This window comes from Mustela lutreola, chromosome X, assembly GCF_030435805.1.
Source record: "Mustela lutreola isolate mMusLut2 chromosome X, mMusLut2.pri, whole genome shotgun sequence".
Classification (NCBI taxonomy): Eukaryota; Metazoa; Chordata; class Mammalia; order Carnivora; family Mustelidae; genus Mustela; species Mustela lutreola.
In genome coordinates this window covers 70,820,601-70,844,916 of record NC_081308.1, presented here as the reverse complement: position 1 = coordinate 70,844,916, position 24,316 = coordinate 70,820,601, and the positions used below count along the sequence as shown (strand labels likewise).

The following is a 24,316-nucleotide window of genomic DNA, read 5'->3' as shown; positions in this document are numbered from 1 at the left end:
AGATCACAAGTAGGCAGAGAGGCAGGCAGAGAGAGAGGAAGGGAAGCAGGCTCCCTACTGAGCAGAGAGCCCGATGCGGGGCTCGATCCCAGGACCCTGAGATCATGACCCGAGCCGAAGGCAGAGGCTTAAACCACTGAGCCACCCAGGCGCCCCTTTTTTAATCATTTTAAGGGGACGTGTATCATAAGACTGAACCAAAGTCATAATTACCTTTAGGTATGTTATATATTTTCACATTTATTCAGCATTTTTCGTGTATAGAATTGAAAGCCCTAATTAGTGCTTTCATTTAGGGTGACATAGATTGTATTTCCTTCATTTTATATTCAAAAGACTTGAAGCAGTTCTTATGCTACTGAAAAGTTTATAAAGATTATATGTTCACTATTATCATTAAAAAATGTATACATCTATGATAATATATGTCATTATAAGAACTTGCATCTGCATGTAATATATGCAAGTCTAAAAGTGCTTTCACATTATCTCATTTGATGCTCACCAAGTACTTTAAAACACTGTATTTGAATTCCAGATATACCTGTATTTTTTTCCTTACCTTACCTAGCTCTTGTTCTCTAATTACTAGTAATAGTTTAAATTGTCTATTAGAACAGTAGAATGAATGTAGAACATCCCAACAGTTGTTTAGTGCTGGCAGCATAGTTTTTGTATCTCTAAGTGTGGAAGTAATTTAAGTGTGTCTGATTTATTAACTGCTGTGTGGCTACACAGCCATAGTTAGGAAGAACAGAATGCATCATGGGAAACCAAAAGTTATGTGCTGCTCAGCCCCAGTGTGGATATAATGCTAACTGATAGGTCTTGGTAGAGAGCAATCAGTATCTGGAAACTAGTATTCCTCACTTTTGATTTGTTTGAGCCACATGTACAGTTTTGCTTTCTATAATACTTTGGTTTTAGTTATTTGTCTGGATTGATAATTGTCTTTTTTTTCACACTGGCTCTAAGAACATACTTTCAATGATTAAAAACCTTTTGGAGATTTATCATTAGTTCTAGGAAACTGGTATCTATCTCAATACAAATGAGATGGCATTAAGAAAGTGAAGAGAGCTGCTATTTGGGAATAAGAATTTGGATTGGGTGAATGTTCCTTAAAAAATTTTGTTCTGAGAGATTAAGAGTCACTTATGGTTTGTCTCCCTCCCAATTCCATCTGGTTTCATTGATTCTTCTTCTACCCACTTTAAAAAAAAAATTTGTTCTGAAAGCACCTTTGTCAATTTGAATATTAGTTTATTTTTGTTCTTGGTTTACTGATGTTGATTACTGATTGATTGATTGATAAACAGGTTTTTATTTTGTTTTGTTTTTTGGTAAAGAGCAAAAAAGTAATTTCAAGTCAATTTAGTGTTTGGATCAAATTTCAGAGATGCTCTTGTTTGACATTTTTCATAAAGGATTTTGTGAATAGTAGAAAAGACCATAACATTTAGTTGGGAAGATAGTATTGTTGAGTGACCCTGGGCAAGTTACTTAACCTCTTAGGGATTCAGTTTTCTCATTTATAAAATAAACTCCCCTATCCATTTTACAAGGTTGTTGTGTGAAACAAGTTAAATAAAAAGAACACCTTTTGTTAATTGAAAATGCAGTGCAAATGATTGTTTACTGCATTTGAAAAATAGGACATAGAGGTTGAGTGGGAAATGGATATCTAAAGAACTATGACCCCAGAATTTATATGTTCATAGTTACCTATATCACAACCTCATTTTCTTAATATTTTTATAAAGTGAGGAATATATAAAACAGTACCATTGATGGGAAAAAGTATTTAAAAAAGTGTTAGAATTGAGTCGGTTTGAGTGCTTTGAAGTGTATCTGTATTAACTCAAGCAAGAAATGATTGTTATGTCAAAATATATTTAGTGTTATTTGCATTTTTATTAATTAGAGAAAGGTAACTTAGTATGATACCGGTGTCGTATTCTCTGTTTTTTTAAGAAGTGGGAGATAGGTCTTTCTGATGTCTTGTTGCAGGGATCCTCAACACTTCTGATTGATCTTTTCTAATCCTGAACTTATTTTCTGTACATTATTTATAAGTAATTTCTTATATTTTAAATTACCTTGTTGAAGATGTTTTCTCATGCTCTTTAATATCTACTGTAGTACTTTATAATAATCTGGCCCTCAGTTGTTTTTTTGTGTAATTTTCTTAACTTTTGTTAGGAGCATTTCATATATATTTCAATATATATGAAAATATATATTTCAATATATATTTATTAGGCTTATTTAATATGCTAGTTGGAACCAAGTTCATTTATTGGACCTTTCTCTACCGAGAAACTTCCAGAATGTGGGTGGATCCCTTGTCCTTATCTTGATACTGTTTGTCCTCAAGGTTATAGTCTTTTTGGTGTTTGCTTATGATATCATAACCCAGAGAATATTTGAGCTGAAGTGGGTTGCTCTTGGCTCTCTCATTCCTGAGAAAATCCTAAAACTCATAGAAAAAGAAATGCTATGAACAATGATAAACATTTTCAAAGAAAAGTGATAGGAAGTCTTAACACTTTGTAGCCCATGTGCAAACCAGTATATTGCTGTAGTGGAAAATTTTTTTATTATTTATTATTATTTTATTATTTATTATTATGTTTTATTTCCCATTCTGCCTAGTTTTTCCCATTCTTCCTTCAAATTCAGCAAACATTAAAACTCAACACTTTATGGTATAATATTGGATTATTGTGGACATTTATATACTGAAAAGTATCAGGAAGAAAATAAACAATTAGTTTTTTGTGTTTTCTTCTAGTCTTACTTTTTTGTACCTGTATTTTTTCACATCAGAATCAGATGATACTCTGTGAGTTTTTTACTTTTTTTAACTCAACATAGAGGAGAATCTTAAACATTGGGGGATATTATGTGTTAGTAACCGTGCAAAAGTACATTTACTGGGTAGAGTTACCTTTCTATTTGTATGGAATGCCTTCCCTTCCTTTTGTCTGTCCTGTGAATTTTCTCTTAGTCTTCAAGTGTGAGATTAGACATGAACCCTTTAGGCTGAAGGAGGTACTGTATTTCTTTGCTTCTCTTAACTCTTTGTACTCCCTCTAGGTACTTATACTTTGATTTGTTTTATTTATTTTATTTATTTGTTTGTTTATTTGTTATTTATTTATTTTTATTTATTTATTTGTTTTATTTATTTGTTTGTTTTATTTACTAGTTTGTTTCCTCTACTAGGACTGTGGGTTTCCTTGGGGCAGCAGTTTGTCTTCCCATTTCATCTCTATATGTTAAATGTTTGGATGAATGAATGCAAGAGTGAATGATTCTGTTTTTGTTTTACAAAACGTATGAGGTAGTAATCATTACTCCCTGTTTTACAGATGCAGAAGCTTAGGCTCTCAGACTGAGTAGCTTTGCAGGTCACAGAAGTAGGAACTGAGGATGGTAGAGAAATTAAAATCTAAGTCCTTTCTACTGTGTCACACTGCCAGAAGGAGTAATAGCTAGTAGATTTTAGAACCTGAAAAATCCAGGCTTCCAGACTTCAAAGTATCATGCATATTTTTATATTATACTTATATTGATGTATTTAAAACCTTGCTGTATTTTTCAAAATCTATTTTGTTTTCCATAAATATAAAAAAGAATCACGTGTCTTAATTTTTTATATGTGCTTCTCCCCTTACTCTGCCCACACCAAAAAAATTGAAATCTCAGATAAAATGTTATGATTTCACTTCTTGTATGGGTCCAGTTTGATTCTTCATTTACCTGTGTAGTCATGATCTTAGAAAACAAAACACAGAAACAATTATCTCTTTTATTTGTTTTTTGGAGTTACTTATCCTGTAATTTCTAAAAGCCAAGGTAGAAATGTCATTATTGCTATCTGAAACTTAGTATTTCAAATGTAGTGCTTGGTATGGGCCTGGCACCCTGAAGTTAGGTACCTTTTGCATTTTTTTCAGTTCTTAGCTGGGTTCCTTTTAACTAATTATGATGAGTAGGATCATTTCTGTGAACACTCTGGTCTTCTCACTTGTCATAATTCTGAAGTTTAGTAATTCAGTTGTTAAGTTTGCTGTTTAGGTCAACAAGTCTTCCTATCAAGAAGGTTTATAATCTAGGCTTCATTTAATTTCTTTCAGTTTATTTGAATTTATGGTTTTATTTTTTTTGCAGTCTTTGTGTTAGTTATCTTCATAAATTTCCAGTTGCCTTAATAAGACACTAAGTAATAGGAAGAGCTGTGGACAGGGAAACCCAGATTTCTGTACATTCATTGTGACCACTGGACTTTACTTCTCTGGATGTTTTTCCTATTGTAAGATGTGAAGTTAGGCTAATTGTGTATAAGGATCCTTCTAAATCAAACATTCTGTAATTTAACTCCTTGGAGCTGTTCTACAGAATAATATAGAAGTTTGTATTATACTTTTGAACTTTGTTTTTGGAGAATGCTTTTCTTCTGCACATATCAAAGTGCTTGTTGTGTTACTTGGCCATTATATTCCAGAGAGAAAAATCACTGAAACTAGAAGATTTGAGCTTTAATTGAAAAGAGTGGCTTATAATATTATGTTATGAATTTCATAGAATATTTTAATATATACTTTTAATATTACATTTTATTATATATTATATTCATACATAATTCCAATGTAGAATTTTTTAAAAGACTTATGTAATTATTGAGGGTATATAGAAGTTCTTAAGCCAAAAAAGATTGTGTTTAAAAAATTTCAACTTTATTCAAAGCAAATGGATTGAAATAAATGTTGACTACCACTTACAAGTCCTGAAATTTGATTTAGAAAAAAACTACTATTGCAGGAACTGAGCTGATATAGTCTGGAAGCCTGTTGATATTGTTTGAAGGAGACTCTAGCATGTTCAACTCAAATGTATTGTTATTGCTATTGTATTGATAGAATATGCTTATCTACTACTGCTTTGTAGTCAAATTTTTACTGATTTTGGAAGAACGGACTTTTTGAATGGAACCATTTAGAAATAAAGGAATTTCCAATTGTATAGGGTGGAATTCAAACGTGTAAAATTTATTTAATGGCTTATAATAAAAATCTCAAGGGGGAGAATTTGGGTGTAGATAACCCTTGTTTTGGTTGCTTAATTAATGATTCTATATTTTAAAATGTATTACTGACGAATTGATACAAAGATTTATGTAATTCACTGAAACTCAAACATCATTGTTTCTACACAATGAAGTGACTAGGAAAGTTAAGTTGTCTGTTTAGGATATAGTTCTGACGGATTTTCTGTAAGGAGGTGATTTAAAAAATTCATATTAGAGAATAATTTTCTGGATTATATATGACTAGATATATTGCAATTTCTAGGCAGGTGAATAACTCTTGAAATGGTAACAGGATGAAAAAAAGAAAATTGGTCAGAAAGAAAATGCCAGTTAAGGAGGCATTTTCACTTGTAATGAGTACTGGTCATTTGTAATGAGCACTGGGTGTGATACAGACTGATGAATCACTAAATTCTATCCTGAATCTAATAATATACCATATGTTAAATAACTTAAATTTAAATTAAAGAAATAAACCAACTCCCCCCCCAAACCCAAACAAACAAAAAAGAAAATGCCAGTAAAGACATGAACTGCTATCCTATGTAAAGACTTCATATAGTGTTTACTTGAAAAAATAATGACTGATAACAGAAGTGGAGTATATCCGAGACTGTTGGTGGGGAAAAAAGGCGTAAGCTGTTATAGATGTTCATATACAGTATTTTAAAGCTTTTTTTCTTTGAGATACGTCTTTTTTGGGGTACTAAGTGTACTTGCCTGTAGGCATATTTAAGAAATGTTTTAATGTGGAGGGAATGAATTACAAACTAGGATTTTAAGATATCATTGTCTATAGATAATAATTAGATTAAATTGAATCATCAGCTGCTTTGACTTTAATGTTACCTGTGTGTTTTTCTAAGAGGTGGTTCTATAGAGTTATTTGCTTGGAAAACAAACTAGAGATGGGAGAAATAACAGAAAGAATTTGCTTGATCCTTTGTCCCAATCTAGAAGCCAAACCATGTTGACGAAAATATAAATTAATCAGGTTTGGTTGCCATTCTTTCTGAGCATCGTGACAGTTCCCAAGAGCCACTTATTTTGGTAGATTAAAATTAATTTTTGCTGGGATTTAAAAAAGATAACTGGCAGGAAATAATTTTTTAAAAATCACAATAGAATACCTTATTCACAGAATTCTGAATACATGTTAGATTGTAGTTCTTTAACGTATGTTTTCTAAGAAAACAAAAAAGGTACCTTGATAGGAGAAACTAAGATTTTTCCTCTATGAATTCATGTTATATTTCTTATAGATGGATTTTATTTTTTTTTAATTTAATTTTTTCAGTGTTCCAAGATTCATTGTTTATGCACCACACCCAGTGCTCCATGCAATACGTGCCCTCCTTAATATCCACCACCAGGTCCTCCCAAACCCCTCCCCCCTACCCTCCAAAACCCTCAGTTTATTTACTTTGTTTTTTAATGTTCATTGATTCATTGAACAAATACCTACCAAGAACACACATCATTTATTTTCTCATGGTGATCATTAGGGATGATTTTCAAAATTATTCTTTTATGTTGTATTGTTCTTGACCTGGTGATAATATATTGATGTGGGGTCCTATGTGACGGTATAAATAAATATTTATTTATTTACATTTTATTATATATTAATATAACATATTTAATATATTTTTAAATTTTTATTTATATTTTTCATTCTTTTTCCCTTTATGTCAAGATGAGAATGTAAATTTTTTTAATATAAGGATTTTTAATATCTAGTTTTCTGTTTGCTCCTTTAATAATTAGGTATTTATGAAACACATCTGGGACTTGACCATTAACTTAGATAAAAAAATGAATAGTTTTGTTAATTTTCTCATCCCTGTGTACATAAGTTTACTATCTTCAGGAATTTTCTTGTGTGTTTAAACAATGAGTTAATGTTGTGATGAATTTTGAGTACATAGTGTAGTTATTTGGATCATAGTATTTATAAAAACATTAATTGGATACTGTTTTGGAAATCAGTTAACTTTTTTAAGGAAAACCAGTTCTGCTCTTTAAGCAGATTTGTCCTGTTAATCCTAAAGGGATTTAGGTGAGAGTTTGATGCAAGTAATACCTTTTGTTTGTATTCTTATCATTTATATAGAATCTAGATTCTCTGATTTTTGATCACTTCATCACTACTGAATAAATGAAGTACTAGTAGAGTTTACCCGTTGTCTTTGTACTTTAATTTTAGGCATGCGCACTTTTGCTGTTTTGCAACACTTATTTCATAAGATTAACAGCTAAGCAAATGATTTAATCAAGGCATGTAAAAGTAAGTTTGAGTGCCATGTCATTTAAATGTTATCATTTAGATGTGCTTAATTTTTGTAGCTGTTTCTTTAGTTTGGCTAAAGTATTAAATATTTAAAATGTTATTTTCTGATCCTATATATAAAAATTGCGCTTTGTTCCATGATGGAACAGTTTGGTAATGGAGTAAATTATGTGTTTAAACCATGTTCGTTTTTCTGTTTTATTTATGCTTTTTAGGTGGCAGCCAATGCACACATTCCTCCAGACTACCTCCTTAAAATTTGTGAGCGGATTGGTCCCTTACTAGATAAGGAGATCCCTCAGAGTGTTCCTGGGGTACAGACATTACTAGGTGTTGGTCGGCAGTCTCTGTTACGGGATGCCAAAGGTAAGATTTTCATAGTTTTCAGAGGAAGGAGTGGAGAACAACGTATTTTTATGTTAAGTAAATGTTCCCATGCTTTCCTAAATACTAATTTTCTTCTAGTTTTTCTTATTTTGCCAATCTTATCTTCTTAGAGTACAAATAAATTTTTAGAGGCCTAAAAGAAGCCCTCTGCTATAAAACAGTGAATACAATCGAAGTATAGAATGTAAAATCTTTTTGTAATCCTGTGGAATGGGATTTTAAAGATCATTGCTCTGATTAGTATAGTATGAATGCTTAAAAGTCTTTTATTATGTTTTAATATTTTTAGATTTTAGTATTATGAGTCTTTATATCATCCTAATCACATTGTATGTTTTATAACAAGAAAATGAAAAATAATATGTAAAAATTTATATGTGATATATAAAAATTTTTATAATTGTGAAAATATTAAAAACATATATCAACCTATTAGTGACCATTCAGTAATAGTTTTTGTACTCCGCTGTTTTCAGTCTTTTAAAGATTTTTCCCAAAGTTTTTCATGGAACCCCAATATGTAAAATATATAAAATAGTATTAAACATCTAGTTTTATAATATAAGGAAAGTCTTCAAATCATTAAATTGGAAGTTTTCAAGAGAGCAGTAGAGGGGTGCCTGGGTGACTCAGTTGGTTAAGTGTCCAACTCTTAATTTCAGCTCAGGTCATAATCTTGGGTTTGTGAGACCGAGCCCTGTGTCAGGTGCTATGCTTGGCATGGAGCCTCCTTGGGATTCTCTCTCTCCCTTTCCCTCTGTTCTTTCCCCCCTCAAAAGAGAGTAGTGCAATATTCTTGTATCATAGTTGAATTATTAGGAATATTTCACATTTACTTGAGTTTCTTAACATAAACATGAAAGACAAAAAACACAACTATTTATAATCATTTATCATCTGATATGCAATATTGTTACCTATTACGGCACAATTGGCAGGCATTCTATATAGTATGACTATGCACCAAGTATAAATGTTTCTGAATTTTACCTGGCATACTTGTGCTGTAGTCCTAACCTTGCTTATATGGTTTTATATAAGTAGAAATATATAAGCCTAAAGATCATGAAGGACCAATATAAAATTAAAACCTTATTAATCCATGACATATTTATATGATTCAAATACATGCTGAATAAAAGCCTTAATTCTAGATCAGCACAGAAATAAAATATCTGGGTGTTATATTAATGTGTTGTTATTTAACAATCATAATGTAGTTTATAGCATGTTCAAAAATATGCATGTCATTTGTTAATGTGGTATTAGTAGTTAAAAATATATTCCAACAAACAAAATTAAACCACAGACATTTACCTCTAAGGTACAATTTTAAAAAACACTGTTCTATTTCTTGACTAACTTTTCAATCTTTTTGAATAGACTGTAAGAGTACACTATGGAATGGGTCTGCTTTTGCAGCTCTGCATAGAGGCAGACCTCCAGAACTACCTGCAAATTATGTGAAACCTCCAAATGTGGGTGAGTAACATCCATGTGAACTATGAACATATTCTTGATTTTTTTCTTCCTGAACTCATTATACAGCCAAAAATAGGTACCAGAATTAAATTTGAAATATAAACAAGCTGCTTACATTCTTGAGAGGCTTCATGGTTAGTCCAACTTTTTAAAAACATTTTTATTTAATATGATTATGGTTTTGTGATCTTGTGTTTTTTTCTTTCTTTCTGCCTTTCTTTCTTTCTTGTTAGCAGAAGAATTTACTTTTTTATATACTATACATGTTTTTAACCATATGGATGCCTGTTTACATATCTATGTGCCGAGCTTAAAGATTTTACAGGGAACTATGTAAAGATGGGTAACTATGTAAAGAACAAAACAAAATGCATTCTGCTTTTATCTGTTTACTAAACATAATGATATGATACATTTTATATGTCTTTATTAAAACAAGAAAAATCATCCTTCCTCTTTTTAAAGTCAGTAAGTTAATTAGGAATAAAGCTTTAGGGGAAAAGTGAACACTGAAATTTGCATGTTCCATTTGGATTATTCCTGAGGCATCTCTGGCCAGACCATTATGGAGAAATACTACTAGTGGTTTCCAAGGAGACCTAGCTATGAAACCATTTGTACTAAAATTTAACTCTTAAAAAGAATATAAACAGCTAGATGAGTAATTGCCACTTTGCTTCCCTATTTTTTTACTCTTCTAAAAAATTATTTTATGTAGTACCTAGGGCCCAGAGAATATTCCTTAAATTCAAATTGAAAAATAAAAATACTTTTTAAAAGGAATACTATTTTATATAATAATCTTATAGAAGTTATTTACCCCAAGAGTTTAAACAAATTTAGGCTAGAAATAATTTCAAAAGTTATGTAGACAAAATTATTGATAAAGAGTCATAAGGGTTATTGAAGTAAATTAGATACTTTGGTATACATTACTAACAACACTCTTCCATAGCTTGGCTGTTACTGGGTAAAGAAGACTACTGATTTGGATCTAATTGGACATGGCATTTCTAACATTTTTTTTTTCATTTTCAGGAGTGGTTTGTTTACCCTTTAGAATTTTCCAGTGTTCACTTTTCCCCTAAAGCTTTATTCCTAATTAACTTACTGACTTAAATTAAGATGGCTCTTATTATTCATCTATTTATTTACATTCAAAAGATACAATATTTTTAACCACACTATCAACATTATTTGTAATGCTTTGTACTTCTTTCAGTGATCCCATGTAAAGTGCTGAAGAGCAGCATTTAGAATATTGGTTTTCCATCTTTGTGTAGTCTTTCTTTACTTCCCTTTTTAAAGATTTTATTTATTTTATTTGACAGAGATTACAAGTAGGCAGAGAGGCAGGCAGAGAGAGAGAGAGAGAGAGGAGGAAGCAGGCTCCCTGCTGAGCAGAGAGCCTGACATGGGACTCGATCCCAGGACCCTGAGATCATGACCTGAGCTGAAGGCAGTGGCTTAACCCACTGAGCCACCCAGGCGCCCTACTTCCCTTTTTAAAAACTATTTTAACTATATATATTCAAACTTATACCAGTTTTGTTCAGTGAACACTTACTTTCTTAGATCACTTTGTTATTTTTATAGTAATTGCTCAGGAATTTTAGTGTTCCTGGCATTGATGTTTTCACATTCTTAATTCTGCCCTGTTATTTGAAGAGGAGCTATTCAAATAGAGATAATTCAATCATGATGTATTTTCCTGTAGTATATAGGAGTCAAAATATTTAAGTTTAGGATATTTAGAATTCAGAACCTGGTAAAAACTCAGAGGAGTTGACTAGGAAAGTAGCAAGATGAGTAAAAAGTCCTTTAAAATTTGTGATTTAAAAGTATTCTCATTAAGGGCTACAGTTCTGCATAGCTGCTTTAAAGTCAATCAGTTATATAGTTTCTCAATGTAAATAAAACTTAATCAAGAAGGTGGGGCACCAGGGTGACTTAGTCCCTTGAAGATCTGACTCTTGGTTTCAGCTCAGGTTGTGATCTTGTGGGTCATGATCTCATGGGTCCTGAGATTGAGCCTCCTGTCAGGCTCTGTGCTCAGCAAGGAGTCTGCTTGAAAGAGTGTCCCTCTGCCGCTCCTCCAACTTACTCGTGTGTGTGCTTGTGTGTGTGTGTCTGTGTGTGTGTGTTCATGTGCATGCTCTGTCTCTCTTTCTCTTTCTAATAAATAAGTTTTAAGAAAACTTAATCCAGAAGGTAATCTTGAAAGTTCAATGAATTTTAGTACTTTAGCAATACCATCTAAAACATCATTTATTTATTTATTTATTCATTCATTGACAGAGGGAACAGGGGTGGGGGTTGGAGAGGCAGAAGGAGAGGGAGAGAAAGAATTTTAAGCAGGCTCCATCTCACTACTCTGGGATCACGGCCTGAGCCAAAATCAAGAGTTGGACACTTAACTGACTGAGCCACCCAGTTGCCCAACTAAGACCATTTTTTGATAGAAGTGTTTCTTGATCAAGTAAATGTGGGAAAAACTGAGTTTAAAGAATTATAGAAAAAAAATGAATGCATGTAGACCTGCTCAGAGCTTTTCATATGCTAAATGCATTGTGAAATCACCTTATGGGGAATGTTTCTTAGGTAAATTGACAGTAGAAACTCCTTTCCCAAAATACCTGTAACATTCTGAAAATTTCCTGGAAACAGATTTGAGAAACTGGGTTATAAACTCCCATTTACACCAGAAGAAGCTAAAGTCCAGAGAAATTTGGGACTGACAGAAGTTATGCTGTTTGCCTTCCAGACAATCTATTTCTATACTATATTTCCTTGGTATAACAGATCTGTACTTATAGAGCACCAAAATAGAAGGTTAGCCATATTACATTTATTTCTTTATTTAGATTTGCTTATTTATTTTTATAGAGAGAGTGTGTGTGCATGCGTACATGGGTGGGGGAGAGGGGCAGAGGGAGAGGGAGGAAGGTGACTCCCTGCTAAGTGGGTACCCTGACTTGGGGCTGGATCTATGACTTGATCTGAAATCAAGAGTTGGATGGTGGGGGGCGCCTGGGTGGCTCAGTGGGTTAAGCCGCTGCCTTCCGCTTAGGTCATGATCTCAGGGTCCTGGGATCGAGTCCCGCATCGGGCTCTCTGCTCAGCAGGGAGCCTGCTTTCCTCTCTCTCTCTCTCTGCCTGCCTCTCCATCTACTTGTGATTTCTCTCTGTCAAATGAATAAATAAAATCTTTAAAAAAAAAAAAAAAAAAGAGTTGGATGGTGAGGTGCCTGGGTGGCTCAGTGGGTTAAAGCCTCTGCCTTCGGCTCGGGTCATGATCCCAGGGTCCTGGGATGGAGCCCCACATCTGGCTTTCTACTCAGCGGGGAGCCTGCTTCCCTTCCTCTCTCTCTGCCTGCCTCCCTGCCTACTTGTGATCTCTGTCTGTCAAATAAATAAATAAAATTAAAAAAAAAAAGAGTTGGATGCTTAAGTGACTGAGCCACCCAGGTGCCCCTATTACTTTTATTTTTTAAGTCAAATATTAATTCATATAAATTCATTCATAAAAATATATATAAATTCATATAAAATAAAATTTTCCCTTAAGTGTCCAATGAGTTTTGACAAATATATGCATTTGTATAAATAACAGCAAGTAAAAATATAGAACATTTCTGTCATATCCTGAATTTCCTATGTCTCATTGTAGTCCATCCTCTGCCCTTCCCTATATTTCTGGAAATCAGGAACCTCTCTGTCCACTCTACTTTTACCTCTTTACAGTTTTATCTAAATGAAATAATAAGCACATAGTCTTTTATTTATATCTGATTTTGCTTGGAACCTAGTTTTTTTTTTTAAATTTATGCATGTCATTTCATGTATCAGCAATTTATTCCTTTTTATTACCGAGCAGAATTTCATTGTATGGATGGATATACTTTGATACGTTTGTTAATTCATCAATTGATGGGCATTTGAGGTTTTTTGGATTTTGGCTATTATAAATAAAGCTGTTATAAACTTTCGTATATATGTCTTTGCATGAATATTGGTTTTCATTTCTCATGGGTAAATATCTAGTTAATGGGATTGTTGGATCATATGGTAAGTATTGGTTTAACTTTTTAAAAAATTGCAGAACTATTTTGGAAGTGGCTATCCCACTTTGTATTTCTACTAGCAATGTATAATTTTAGAATTAGCTTCTCAGTTTCTACCAAGAAACAATTAGGATTTTGTTTGGGATTACACTGACTCTGTAGATAATTTGGGGGAAAATTGACATCTTAACAATATTGAACCTTATAATCTAGGAACATGGTATAATTTCCCATTTATTTAGGTCATCTGTAATTTCTCATAGCAATATTTTGTAGTTTCCCGTGTATAGGTTTTGCACATCTCTTGTGAATTTTTTTCCTAAGGGTTTCATGGTTTTTTTGGTGCTATTTTAAATTACATATTTTTAATTTTCAAATTTACACTTGTTTGTTGACAGTAAATGGAGGGGTTTTGTTTTGTTTTTGTATGTTGATCCTGCTAAATTCACCTAGATCTAATAGCATTTTTTCTTAGATTCTTCAGAATTCTCTACATAGATAATCACCTTGTCTACAAATAAAGATAGGTTTACTTTTCCTTTCTAATCTTGTCTGTGTTACGGTTCTTTGTCCTGGACTGGTGAACTGCTAGTGCTTCAGGTATAATGGTGAATTAAAGTGATGAGACTGGATATCCTTTCCTAGTTGTTGATTGTAGGGGGAAAGCAGGCAGTCTTTAACTCTTAAGTGTAACTGTAGATGCCTTTATCAGTTTGAGGATGTTCCTTTCTGTTCCTACTTTGCATAGAACTTTTATCATAAATAGATATGTTCCACTTTTTAATTTTATCCAGTATAGTTAGTCTTATACCAGTTATTTCTTGGGGCTCATTTTAATTGGCATTTTATGTAAAATAGTGCTACCCAATAGAACTTTCTGTGATAATGGAAATGTTCTATTTGGTGCCATCTAAAATAGTAGGCACCAGCCACATGTGGCTTTCATATCCAGGAAACTCAATTTTTAATTTTACAGAATTTTTACTAATTTTAAATTCTATAACCACATATGGCTAATGAGTACTGTAATAGACAGTGAGGATCTAGAACAATACGAAAACCAATAAGCAGCTTTCTGGATAGGTACACAATTTAGTAATAATGTATTAACTAGTGATTCGTTTTACAAATTTAGCCTGGAATGTTTTCTACTTTTGTACTTAGAACCTTTAGCTTTTCCTATTTTGATTTTAGTAACTCACTTCAAAGATCGTATTGTGCCACTTCTTTCTAATGAGTTTCACAATTGTCTTTGGCCAAAAACAATAAGATGCTGACCTTATCTGGACTTTCCACAATATGAGATTATTTATTCAAATGTTCCCATCCTTTGTGCAGTTAACCCAACAGTGTTATTTAGTAATTTAATGAAATGGAGGTTGGGGAGCATGGCATAGAATAGATTAACTACTGTAATACTTTATATATATGTGTACTTAAGTTTGCCAAGGGTGAATTTCATAATCCCTATAGGGAAAGAGCACAGGTACCTATGATATTTATGTTATTACAAATCTAAGCTCCAGTCATGCCATTTCATTAGCTATATGCTTGGCTTAAATCAAAGGAAGAATGTTGAACTAAATTGAAAATAATATTAATACCTAATACCACTCAAAAAAATCTTGGATCATATGTAATTAATATTTGTAGTGTCATTTGAGATCTTATACTATAATAACTAAATATTGTTGTTTTTTCATTCCTTTAAAGATCAGTATTTGTTTTGGAAACTTTGTAAGTAGTTGTACTAAAATTTGGGAAAATAAAATTTCACACAAACACAACTCTGCTAATTAGCTAGTTTTTCAGTACAGAAGTAATTTCAAAAGTCTATTTATTGTCCATTTGAAATGAATATTTGAAAGAACTAGCCTTATAGTCTATTTTTATATCATATTAAAAGTTTCAGAAAATTTCCTAATTATTATATTCTAAACAGTTTCCATAAAATTATCTGTAGAAATGATGACAGGATAGCTTGTTTATTCTAGTTTGAGACTGACATTATTACCCAAGGAACAAATGTGCAAACTTAAGTTTCTAAACTGAATCGAGGGCATGATACGACAGGACTATTTTTAAGCCTTTTTTTTCTCTTTTATCTTGAGTAAAATTGATACATAGCATTGTCCTATAATTTCATAGTAGGCCTTTGATTTATACTGTATATTGCTCAGGAGGCTTGCATTAACTCTAAAGCCAAATTAATATTTATATATTGCTGTGAGCTTCCATTTAGCATTGATTGGCTCTCGACTTATTGGCCGTTGTATGGTTATATGTCACACTTTAACCCATAATTCACTTGGTGGTGGGAAACTTGCCTCTTGTTAATTTGTAAATGTAAATTGAAAGAAAGTTTAATTTAAATTTTTTATTATGGGGTGCCTGGGTGGCTCAGTAGGTTAAAGCCTCTGCCTTCGGCTCAGGTTATGATCCCAGGGTCCTGGGATCGAGCCCCACGTCGAGCTCTCTGCTCAACAGGGAGCCTGCTTCCACCTCTCTCTGCCTGCCTCTATGTCTACTTGTGATCTCTGCCTGTCAAATAAATAAATAAAATCTTAATTTTTTTTTAATTTGGCTTATATGACTGGGTTTCTGCCAGGAATATGTGTCATCCTCCTCTAATTTTATATAGTTCTTATCTTGTCCGTAGATAACACTTTTGCCAGGCCTTGCTTTTCCTTACCTCCTCCTCTGTACTTTACCATCTTCCTCCTTATTGTACTCACATAATTGTGCATGAAACAAGTTGATTCTAAAGGCATTATTTTTATGTATCTGGAGAGGAGCAGGGGTTTCTTGTCACACCTTCAAGTAATCAGAACTGGAAAAATAAACTCAGAATCTTTTTAAAGTGCTACATTGTGAGTATTCACTAAGAAATTACATGAATAGAAGTAGTAAAATTGCTGCCACATGGAAACTTAGGCATGCCTTTTAAAGGCATTGATATGGTTTTATATAGCTCATGAGTTTGTTGTTTGTATCCATTTCTGGAGTCAACATTGTATTAATATTAGGATTAATTTGTTTCTTTATTTGAAAGAAAAATAGCTTTTATTACATGAGTCTTAGTATCATCATGTATAACAGAAAATAATTTATTCCTATTTTGAACATTTTTTCCCTTCCTCATTATTTTTTTGTCATTCCTTTAGCTTTTTCTTTCAACATACACCAAAGCGTTCTAAAATAATCTTTTAGTATTTGTTTTATACATTTTACTCAGTACCTTATAGAAATAGAACTTAGGTATTTATAGTTCATAAAAGTATGCTGTAAAGCAATTTCAGATTTGGTTTGTTGGAGGAAAAGGCAGCCTAATAAAACATCTGTGTATAATATCCAGATGTAGTTAAATGGTTTTGAAGACAGTAAAATAAAGATTTAGGATACGTATTCCCAAATTATATTAAGTGAAAGGTTGAATGTAACTAGAAATGGAATTAGAAAATTGTTTATTTGCTGTATCTCACTTAATATTATCCTAGGAATAAGACATTCAGTGATCATGAATGTTAATACTCGGTGGGACTTACTGGTGTAATTTGAATTGTAGTGTGGCTGGGTGTTGTAAGGTGTGAAAGGCATCAACCTTGAAGACTGTAAAGCTATTCTATGTAGTTAAGGCTTCAGAGACATAATTTGATCCATGAAATACGAAGTAACTCTGTTGTCTTGTGTTTTTACTGTAGTTTTCAGGTTTCTTTTGAAATTTGTTTCTGATCTTTTTCTGACCTTTTTAACAACACTTTTTTCGTTTAGTTGTTAGGACTTTTTTTGGGGAGCCCTCAAGCCAAGCTTCACACAGAAAATATTACTAGTCATTGTAAATCTAGAATTGACACTGAATTTCATGAGTCACTTTCCACTATTCTTGAAAGAGTATTTTCTTAGTTTATTGTCCTCTCTACTTAATCGGAGCCATTATGTTCAAGTGCATTATCTATCTATCTATTTGTAAAGATTTATTTATCTGAGAGAGCGAGCACGCATAAGCAGTGAGGAGGGGCAGAGGGAGAGGGAGGAGCAGGCTGAGCAGGGAGCCCAACACAGGGTGCCATCCCAGGACCCTGGGATAATGACTTGAGCCATAGGTAGACCCTTAACCAACTGAGCCACCCAAGCTCCCTGTTCAAGTGCATTTTAAACAGTCAGAAGTTTGCTTATTTGCTGTGATTCTGTTTTCTCATTAAAATTAAAAAAAAAATGTTGATCACATGATCTTTTTGTAAAAAAGAAAAGGCTAATCCAAAATTATTTTAACTTTTAAATATATCTTGTTTTCTGAAAAATTTTGTATTTGAAGATAATTTTGATGGTGATGGGTGTGGTATTAGAAGCCTGATTTATGAATAGTAGTCCTTTTCACTTTTGTGAATGAAACCTTAAGACTATTTTTCGTTAGCAGTTTTTGGCTGAGTCTCTCTGGTAATGTTTTTGATTTAGTCTTAAGCTTTTGCTGAAAGCATTCCTCTCTACTTCATCCTCCACCCAACCCCCATATTCCTGAGGTTTATCTTTGAGGTAGGTGTATAGCTACTATTTCTTAGAAGTTTGAATCTTTGCTTTATTGTTTTGAAGTTGTTTTAGTGGATTTTAAAACATTTCTTGATCCAACAGGCATCCTATTAGAATATAGTTTTGGTAATATCCTTTGTCCTTCATTCCCTTCATAAGGTTGGCCTACCAAAGTCGGGTTGAGATTATTCTTTAAAATAGCTAGACCTGCTACCTTCCAGTGTTACTGGTGATGAGTCATATTTAAATTCTCTAGGTTGGGGACGCCTGGGTGGCTCAGTTGGTTGGACGACTGCCTTTGGCTCAGGTCATGATCCTGGAGTCCCGGGATCGAGTCCCACATCAGGCTCCCAGCTCCACGGGGAGGCTGCTTCTCTCTCTGACCTTCTCCTCACTCATGATCTCTCTCACTGTCTCTCTCTCAAATAAATAAATAAATAATCTTAAATTAAAAAAAAATAAATTCTCTAGGTTGTTTATGGATTCTTTGGATATGAAGTTGTATTGGCTTGCGGTTAAAAAGACTAATTTTATCTTTCAATGCCATTTATAGAAGACTTGGAAATAGTCTGTTTTTTTTTTTTTAAATATAATCTGTTTAAAGTTTAAAAATGAAAAGCTAGAAAATTATACAAGAATTTCATGAGCACTAGGTATAGCACATTAGTAGATTATGAGTGACAGGTAAAATTTCTTGAGCTATGTGACTGATACATATTAAAAATCAGATAATAGCACCAATTTGTATACTTTTGTCTGGAGCTTGATGCCAATTTAATAATATACTGCTTCTCCCAGCAGGTATGGTAGTTACCTGGCTTTGGTTAAATATTATATCTCTCAGCATAATTGATCAGATACTTCCTGTGATATAAGTAGTAGAATTCAGTAAGTTCATCTTGGTAGTGAAAGTCACTTATGGCTAATGATTTTCTGGTTTAAGTGCAGAAGTATTGTTTTTTTTTATGTTTTGAGAAGAGAGGGAGGGTGGTGCTTTTTGTCAGTACTAAACTGTTGAATCTCTAGGGTAATTAAAAAAATAATTTATCTTGGGGGACACCTGGGTGGCTCAGTCAGTTAAGAGTCCAGCTCTTGATTTGGGTTCGGGTCATGATTTCAGGATCTCGAGATAGAGCCCTCAGGGCTCCACAGTCAGATGGGAGTCTGCTTAAGACTTTTCTTCTCTTTTCTTCTTTTTTTCTTCTCTCTTTTTCTTCCTTCCTTCCTTCCTTTCTTTTTTTTTCTTTCTTTCCTCCATTTCCCTCTCAACCCCCCACCCCTGCTCGCTGTCTCAATAAAATATAAATCTTTAAAAAAAATTTACCTTGTTAAAGCCTTACCAACTAGAGACCACAAGGAACAAGCCCATAGTATGACAAAATCAGATTTATTCATTCATTAGTGAGGGAATATACTCCAGAAGAACCACACAAGGCCTTTGGATAAGGGGGAGAAGGGAAGTGTTTTTTGTAAATTTTGGATTGCTGCTGAAGAATTCTGAGAGAGTCTGAAGTCAGCCAGGATTAGTTCTAGAGTGGTGGCTCCTTTTGAAGCAGATTGAGAGAAGTAGGAATTAACTAGGGATTGGGTGCTGTCATGAAGCAGGGTGGTTTAGGAATTTGGTATCTTCTGCCAGTAATAAATGAAAATAGCAAAGCAAGTCTGGAGACATCATTGGTAAGAAAGCAATAATCACTCCAATAAGAGGTCATTATGATATTTTACAACTGGTACATGACCTTGGGAAAAACAGTGTTTTCTGTTAACTTTGTAGTTCACTTTATCTGTGTCTGTCCTCCTAGCCTGATTAATTACAGGGCTGATTTTTCTTTCTTTCTTTCTTTCTTTTTTAATTCATAGCTGATATTCGTTCTTTTAGTCCCAGGTATGTTTTGATTCTTTCAACATATGGTCTTACAAGTCTTTTTTAAAAGTTTTTATTTAAATGCCAGTTAATATACAGTGCAATATTTGTTTCAGGTATACAATGCAATGATCTAACACTTCCATATATCACTGATCTTTATCTCAACAAGTGCACTCCTTAATGCTCATCATCTGTTTAACCCATTCTCCCACCTACCTCCCCTGTGGTAGCCATCAGTTTGTTCTCCATAGTTGAGAGTCTTAGTGTGCCTTTCTCACTTTTTTCCCTTTTGCTTTTGTGTTTTGCTTCTTAAATTCCACATAGCACTGAAGTTATACAGTATTTGACTTTCTCTGACTGACTTATTTCACTTAGCTACCTCCATCTATGTCATTGCAAATGACAAGATTTCATTCCTCTCTGTGGCTGAAGAATATTTTATACACACACACACACACACACACACACACACACACACGTATATATGTATACACCTCACAACTTCTTTGACCATTCATCAGTTGATGGACACATGGGCTGTTTCCATAGTTTGGCTATTGTACCTAATGTTGCTATAAACATAGGAGTGCCTGAATCCCTTTGAATTAGTATTTTTGTATTCTTTGAGTAAACACCTAAAAGTGTGATTGCTGGATTGTAGGGTAAGTCCATATTTAAGTTTAGAGGAACCTCCATACTCTTTTCCAGAGTGGTTTCCCCAGTTCACATTCCCAACAACAAAGCAAGAGGGTTACCCTTTTTCCACATCCTTGCCAACACCTGTTTTTTCTTGTTGTTAATTTTAGCCATTCTGACAGGTATAGTTTTAATTTGTATTTCCCTAATGATGAATGATGTTGAGCATCTTTTCATGTGTTTGTTGGCCATTGGCATGTCTTCTTCGGAGAAATGTCTATTCATGTCTTCTGTCCATTTGTTAATTAGATTATTATTTTTTGGGTACTGAGTTTTACAAGTTACTTAAATATATTGTATACTAACCCTTTATCAGGTATGTCATTTGCAGATATCTTCTCTCATTCCATAGGTTGCCTTTAGTTTTGTTGATTGTTTCCCTCACTGTGTACAGGCTTTTTATTTTTATTAAGTCCCAGTACTTTATTTCTACTTTTATTTCCTTTGTCTTAGGAGACATACCTAGAAAGAAGCTGCTATGACCAATGTCAAGAGGTTATTCTCTGTGTTCTCCTCTAGGATTTTTAGGGTTTCAGGTCTCATTTTTAGGTCTTTAATCCATTTTGAGTTGATTTCTGTGTGTGGTATAAGAAAGTGGTCTAGTTGCATTCTTTTCCATGTTGCTGTTGTTTTTCCAACACCCATTTATTGAACAAACTGTCCTTTTCCCATTGGATATTCTTTCCTGCTTTGTCAAAGATTAATTGCCATATAGTTGGGGGCTCATTTCTGGGTTTTCTATTCTATTTCATTTATTGGTGTCTATTTTTGTGCCTGTTATGTACTGTTTTGATCACTACAGCTTTTAATACAGCTTGAAGTCCAGAACTGTGATGTCTCCAGGTTTGCTTTTCTTTTTCAAGGTAGCTTTGGCTATTCAGGGTCTTTTGTGGCTCTGTACAAATTTTAGGATTGTTCTAGCTCTGTGAAAAATGTTGGTCGTATTTTTTTTAAGGTTTTATTTATTTATTTGACAGATGGAGATCACAAGTAGGCAGAGAAGCAGGCAGAGAGAGAGGAGGAAGCAGGCTCCCTGCTGAGCAGAGAGCCCAATGTGGGGCTAGATCCCAGGACCCTGGGATCATGACATGAGCCGAAGGCAGAGGCTTTAACTCACTGAGCCACCCAGGCGCCCCTGTTGGTGGTGTTTTGATAGGGATTGCATTATACATGTAGATTACCTTGGCAGCATGGATATTTTAACAGTATTTGTTCTTCCAATCCGTGAGTATGGAATGTCTTCCTATTTCTTTGTGTCTTCCTCAATCTCTTTCATCAGTGTTTTATAGTTTACAGAATTTGGGTCTTTCACTTATTTTGTTAGGTTTACTCCTAGGTATCTTACTGATTTTGGTGGAACTGTAAATGGGACTGATTCCTTGCATTCTTTTTCTGCTACTTCACTGTTGGAGTATAGAAATGCAGCAGATCTCTGAATATTGATTTTCATTCTGTGACTCTACTGAATTCATTTATCAACTGTGGTAGGTTTTTGGTAGTCTTTCAGGTTTTCCATATACAGTATCATTTCATCTGCAAATAGCAAAAGGTTGACTTCTTCCCTGCTTGTTTGGGTGCCTTTTACTTCTTTGTGTTGTATCATTGCTGTGGCTAGGACTTCTAGTACTGTGTTAAATAACTGGTGAGAGTGGACATCCCTGTCTTGCTCCTGACTACAGAAGAAAATGTCTCAGTTTTTCCCCATTGAGGATGATATTAGCTGTGGGTTTTTCATATATGGCCTTTATGACGTTGAAGTATATTCCTGCTAACCCTATTTTGTTGAGGGCTTTTATCATGAATGGATGTTTTACTTTTTCAAAGTCTTTTTCTACATCTGTCTAAATGACATATGTTTCCTATTCTTTCTTTTATCTTTTAATTTTTTTAAGGTTTTATTTATTTATTTGACAAAGGGAGAGAGATCACAAGTAGGCAGAGAGGCAGACAGAGGTTGGGGAGCAGGCTCCCCACTGAGCAGAGAGCCTGAGGTGTGGGGCTCAATCCCAGGACTCTGAGACCATGACCTGAGCCTAAGGCAGAGGCTTAACCCAATGAGCCACTCTGGTGGCCCCCATCCTTTCTTTTGTTAATGTGGTGTATCATGTTGATTGATTTATGAATATAGAACCACCCTTGCACACCAGGAATAAATATCAATTGATTGTGGTGAATGATATTTTTAATGTATTGTTGGTTTGGTTTGCTAATATTTTATTAAAAATTTTTGGATCTATGTTCATTAGGGATATTGGCCTGTAGTTATCTTTTTTAGTGGGGGTGTTTGTATGGTTTTGGTGTAATGCTCACCTCATATGATGAATTTGGAAGTTTTTTTTACTTTTTGGAATAATTTAAGAAGAATAGGCATTAACTGTTTTTTAAAGGTTTGCTAGAATTCACCTGTGAAGCCAACTGGTTCTGGGCTTTTCTTTGTTGGAACTTTTTTCATTACTAATGCAATTTATTTGCTGTCGATTTCTCTGTTCAAGTTTTCTATTTCTTCCTGTTTCTGTTTTGACAGTTAATGTTTCTAGGAATTTATCCATTTCTTCCAGGTTGTTCAATTTGTTTGCATATAGGTTTTCATAATATTCTCTTATAATTGTTTGTATTTCTGTGGTGTTGTTATTTCTCCTCTCCCATTTGTCATTTTATTTTTTGGGTCCTTATTTTTTAGAAGTCTGGCTATGGGTTTGTTAATTTTATTTCATTTCTCAAGGTACCAGTTCTTGGTTTCATTGACCTGTTCTATTGTTTCTTTTTTAGCTTCTATATAATTTGTTTCTGCTCTAATCATTATTATTCCCTTCTTTCTGCTGTCTTTAGGCTTCATGGATTCTTTTTCTGGTTCTCTTAGTTGTAAGGTTAGGTCTTTTCTTTGAGATTTTTCTTGCTTCTTGAGGTAGGCTATATGTATCAAGGTAGACTATCTGTATTACTGTGTACTTCTCTCTTAGGACTGCTTTTGCTGTATCCCACAGGTTTAGACTGTTTTGTGTTTCATTTTGATTTGTTAACATGTAGTTTTAAATTTCTTCTTTGATTTCCTGGTTGACCCAAGTATTGTAGCATGTCATTGAACCTCCGTGTATTTATGGTCTTACCCCATTTTTCTTCTGGTTGACTTCTGGTTACATAGTTTTGTGGTCAGAAAAGGTTCATGGTATGATTTCCATCTTTATGTATTTGTTGAGGTCTGTTTTGAGGGCTAAGGTGTAATCTGTTCTGGAGAATTTTCCATTTGTACTTGAAAAGAATGTGTACTTTGCTGCTTTAGGATGGAATATTCTGAATATATCTGTTAAGTCCATTTGGTTCAGTGTGTCATCAAAGCCATTGTTTCCTTGGTTATTTTCTGTTTAGATGATCTGTCTATTGATGTAATTGGGATATTAAAGTCTTTTCCACATACTGTGTTACTGTTAATTCTTTTATGTTTGCTATTTATTATTTTATATAGTTGGGTGCTCTCTTGTTGGGTACATGATTATTCATGATTGTAAATCTTTTAAAAACACATAGTTAGCATACAATAATTTGTTATTAATTTTACTTAAGGGCTTTTCTGCATATTTTTAGGCTGTGGAGTTGAAACAAATGATTTTTTTCAAAACAAATCATGTGTTTCACCCTAGAAATATTTTTGACACCAGTTAAATTTTCCATGTCACTGTAAAATAATTTTTTTTTGTGGTAGCATTAGTATTTTTTAAAATTTTTTATTTCTTTTCAGCTTTACAGTATTCATTGTTTTTGCACAACACCCAGTGCTCCATGCAATCCGTGCCCTCCCTAACACCCACCACCTGGTTTCCCCAACCTCCCACCCCCACCCCTTCAAAACCCTCACATTGTTTGTCAGAGTCCATAGTCTCTCATGGTTCACCTCCCCTTCCAATTTCCCT

The 24,316-nt window shown here is 33.6% G+C and overlaps 1 protein-coding gene across 3 annotated transcripts in view; it reads left to right on the top strand.

The window, feature by feature from the left end:
- BRWD3 (bromodomain and WD repeat domain containing 3) overlaps positions 1–24,316 on the top strand; it is a 216,972-nt gene that overhangs the window by 5,053 nt on the left and 187,603 nt on the right. For all 3 annotated transcript variants that reach the window (XM_059156493.1, XM_059156492.1, XM_059156494.1), the window contains exons 5-6: positions 7,601–7,751; positions 9,156–9,254. In XM_059156493.1, the coding sequence (XP_059012476.1) occupies positions 7,601–7,751; positions 9,156–9,254 (250 nt within the window). The remainder of the gene's footprint in view (positions 1–7,600; positions 7,752–9,155; positions 9,255–24,316) is intronic.